At 42.8% G+C, this 4,250-nt stretch overlaps 1 protein-coding gene across 1 annotated transcript; it reads right to left on the bottom strand.

Annotated features, from left to right (window-relative positions):
• On the bottom strand, positions 704-3,142 carry LOC107611127. Its single transcript, XM_016313088.1, has 5 exons — positions 2,816-3,142; positions 2,704-2,760; positions 2,009-2,600; positions 1,191-1,258; positions 704-1,099 (listed from the first exon to the last, which is right to left on the bottom strand). Exons 1-5 carry the CDS (start codon positions 3,140-3,142, stop codon positions 704-706), a joined length of 1,440 nt encoding a protein of 479 aa, XP_016168574.1.

The raw sequence follows: 4,250 nt of genomic DNA, 5'->3' as shown, positions 1-4,250 counted from the left end.
CTATTTGTATTAGGGTTTATCCCCAATTTCAGAATTTTTCTGAGTTCTGAAGATTGATTTTGTGTAGGTAAGACAACCATATTGCAAGTTTTTTTTGTGGTTGGATGAGCACATTGCAAGTCTTGGTGTTGGTGTTACAAGGTATCCGGGGGAGGAGCAAATTTTTTATGGTGAAGAGCATCAGTGGAACAAAGACATGGAAAATAGGATAACATTGTTGGAGAAGAGGATAGTAGCGATAGAGGTGAAAAAAATTCCAATAGGGTGGAGTATATGTGTGATGTTCATTGTCCTGATTGTTGCTATTTTAAGTTGTAAGAAATAATGTAAGAAATGATCAATGGTTGAAAATGAAATGTATAAATGATTTGTATATCTAGTATCATTTTTAGGCATGTATGTTACTATGTATATATGAAATGAAAGCGGACAAAATCACAGGAAATCAAACATTCAACCAGTGATATTAAGGGTGTGAAATTAAACCTTCATCATCTGAACTGACACCAAAATAAAAGGAAACCAGTTTGCTAGTAATGTCTACACATGTATGGCATGCTACCATTAACAAGTTCTTAGTTGACCAATAATAATGAACCAAAAAAAGACCTAACCCAAAAAAAAGGAAATTGTATCTGGAATTTGCCATTAACAGTTACACGAGGTCACATTTAAACCAAAAAATTCATAATGTCGTGAGTCTTCACTCATTAGATGCCTTAGATGTTGGCTCACTTGGTACAGTTAGTAGTGGAGCCTCCTGATTGTGTGCAGCAGTTTGGGTGTTAGATGAAGTTGTTCTTTGGGAGAGTTCCTGAGCTGGTGCACCCTGCTGTGTGTTAGATGGTCCTTGAACCAGTAGAGCCGGCGGCCTGAAAATCTTCTGCTTTGATCTGAATTTTGATGGTTTCGGCCGAATTGTGTTGTTTACCATGGATGGAGCCTTGCCTGGAGCTTTAAACGGAGGGGTTGAAGTCGGGGCCGGTGGCCTAAATAGAATGACTGTTGGCCCTGGTGGTGCTATGACAAGGGTGGATCTAGTAACCCTGGTTGGAACTGGTGCAACTTTTGCCTGACTTGGTCGAGCTGCACTCAGAACCTACACGCAAGACACCAAACCGTGACAAAAAATAAAGCACATCAAGAGGGATTCAATAAATGCATATATGAAACTGATCACAAAGACAAACAACTGCATAATTACAGTGGTTGCTTGTTGCTGGGGTGTTGTGTTGCCTGGTTGGCTGCTTGAAGAATCCTGGACATATAAGTGACAAGGATTAATAGTTTAATAATAAGACAGATTAGTCCCTCAGGTATTGTTCAATAAGACAAACTGATCCTTGACGAATATGGTACTAAGACTCATTCACCCCTAAGGTATATGCCACTAAGACAGATCAATCCCTGACAAGCTTAATGCTAATTCAGAATCATGCAGGAGTGTATAGTCAAAACTAGCTATAAATAAAGCGATATTACCTCTGGTGGAGGAGCTGACTGGGACAAAGGAAGCATAACCAGTGCTTGAGAGCTGCTTCCTGCCTTTTTCTTAGGCTTCTTTATTTTCAGCCTCTAATTGGGGTTTGATGGAGCTCCCTTACAGGTTTTGTAATTGTGGCCCTTTTCACCACACTTGCTGCAAGCCACAGAGAATGACTTCTTCAATTTTCCCCCTTGCATCAATGGCTCAGCAGGATCTTTTTGCCTATTGTGAACTTTTGGCCGGCCAATTGGTCTCTTGATGATGGGTGGGTCTGCCTGTGAGAAGTCAGTTTGGGGCCAGAATTCTGCACTGGGGACTGGTTTAATGCAGTGTGCATACGTTTTCTTGATTGATTCTATACACAACCAGGGATGCACATAATCCTCTGCTTTGTCATGTCACTTCCCAATAGCAGCAAGTGCATGTATGCATGGCATGTCTGAGATAATAAAGTAAGCAATTTCAAAGGTGACCAAATAATTAACAACATAGTGAATGAACTACAATGATTATAGTTTGTACCAGTGAGTTGCCATCGGTTGCAGGAGCAGGTGTACTTAATGAGGTCTACATCAACCTTGCTAGCTTTGCGGCTCACCTCAAACCTTTTCCTCTCGTTGTCTCCAACCCATTCTGCCGTCCACTTAGTGCTAAGGTTGATTAATCTCTCCATTCTCTTTTGCTGGACTGGTGCTAACTTGCCAGGGTGGTTGCCTGACACTCGCTTGTGATTCACCATCCTCCTCATCAGGTAACACCTGATTTCTTCATACATGGTAAGGATTGGCTTGCATCGGTAGTTCACAATTTTGGCATTAAACACCTCACACATGTTATTTGTGAGGTTATCAACCTTTGGCCCATGCGAGAAGTAAGCATTTACCCATGTTTTTGGATCAAACTTACTGAGGTAATCCCAAGCACCCTGGTTCACTGCCTTCAGCCTTTCCATACATTCCTTGAATTTCGCAACTGTAGTGCATCTGGCACACTCCCATACAACCTCTCTTATGTACAAGTCCTTGAACCGGTTTATGAAATTTTTCCACATGTGCATGACGCAGTTGCGTAGCTTTGCATGTGGCATGACCTCCTTTAGGGCAGGGAGTAAACCCTGCATTGAATGGTGGCAGGAAACATTTTTGTAATGGAATAACAATGCAGTCAAGAAATATAATATCTGAAGTGTACATGACTATACCATGAGTACATCTTACCTTCTGTTGGTCCGATATGAAGTTCCAGCCGTGATTTACATCATCTCCTATGTCCTCCTGAAGATTAGTCAGGAACCACTTTCCAGGCATCCTTGGTCTCAGCCCTGACTACCCCGTATGCAACAACATAAAATTGGTTGTTTGCGTCTTGCGCAACTACTACTAGAAGCCAGCCCATGTAATATGTTTTCAGAAAACAACCATCCAGGTGCAGCAAAGGCATGCACCCATCTTTGAACCCTTTCTTACAAGCATCTAAGCATACGTATAATTTGTCAATCACAAGGGGGGCTTTTGGAATTGGCATGACCTCCAGTCTTGCGGATGATCCTGGATTACTACTCAGAATCTGCTCACAATAGTCCCTCATTCTCTTGTATTGTTCCTTCTTGTTTTTCATTATCTTATCCCTGACCTCCACTACTGCTCTATACACCATCTTAGGATGGAAAGATAATGAAAATTCCTCTCTTAAGGAATTCAGTTGCTTCCCTTGTCCCCGGCCTCAACTACTGCTCTATACACCATCTTGGGATGGGGAGCTAACGAAAATTCCTCCCTTAGGAATTCAGTTGCCTCCCTAGTGGTCATATGTGGTTGGGTAGCCATCCGCTTCACTATCTTCCTGCTGATCCAATGCTGGTCAGCTGCATTGCTCCCTAAATCCCTTGCACAAGTATGTTCTAGCTGGTACGTCTTGACTTGGTAACCCTGCAGGGTTCTGTTGTATGACAAATAAACCAAGAACGGACGCTCATCATCCTTACAGCCCACTCTGACCCTCTCCCTATCATTCTTGATCCACTTCAACTCCCTCCCCTCGGCAATGAATGAGTCATTTACCACATCTTTAAACCTTTCAACAGTTGCAAACCTCGTTCCTAACTCAAATCGGCCTTCACCGTGAGCATAGTCATCATCAAACTCTGGAAATTTGTGGATGTTACCTTTATCCTTGGATGATATAGGTGTATGCAAATCCTCGGACTCATACTCAAACATGATTTCTTCAAGCTCTGTTGGGACTTCACTGACATAGAATCCCCCTGCCATTACATTATCTGGCACCACTTCAGGCCTATTGGCACCACCTCCTTGATCATTCGGCCCATCAGCCCCCTGCAATCCACCTCACCTCCTGCCCCTGTTTTAGCGTGCCCATTATTTTTTCCTCTTGCATTCCCCCTCGCACCATATCGCAACTTCTTCTTTCCCATCTTAGATTTTTCCTTCAACCCTTGCCTCTTCGAAACCAGCTTCTTGGGGGTCACCACCTTCTTTTTTCCCTTCATTCCTCTTTTTCTCTTGCCACCATCAGCCCTACTATTACTGTCACAATCAGTACCATCACTCTCAAGTCCAGTTGGTAGAGGTTCATACAAGACATCTTCCGTGCTCTCGTACCTGTCATCCGATGAAGAGGAAGTCTTTAGTTCCTCTGAAATTTCATCCACATCCACTTCGCCATCACCACTTTTGCCAGTATCATCTACAACCTCTAGAGCATTAACGGGGTGATCAAAGTATATGTGGAACTCAAGAGATTG

Source organism: Arachis ipaensis, chromosome B08 (assembly GCF_000816755.2).
Source record: "Arachis ipaensis cultivar K30076 chromosome B08, Araip1.1, whole genome shotgun sequence".
Lineage (NCBI taxonomy): Eukaryota > Viridiplantae > Streptophyta > Magnoliopsida > Fabales > Fabaceae > Arachis > Arachis ipaensis.
Note: the sequence above shows the minus strand (reverse complement) of the source record. Positions and strands in the feature narration are given on the sequence as shown.

Bases quoted from the DNA above. Each gene is read 5' to 3' on its own strand.
- LOC107611127 (XM_016313088.1), bottom strand. From the start codon at position 3,142: ATGGTGTATAGAGCAGTAGTGGAGGTCAGGGATAAGATAATGAAAAAC. The intron at 2,601-2,703 runs GTAAGATGTACT...CATTCAATGCAG, and splicing joins TCATATCGGACCAACAGAAG to GGTTTACTCCCTGCCCTAAA. The intron at 1,259-2,008 runs GTACAAACTATA...TTATATGTCCAG, and splicing joins CAACCGATGGCAACTCACTG to GATTCTTCAAGCAGCCAACC.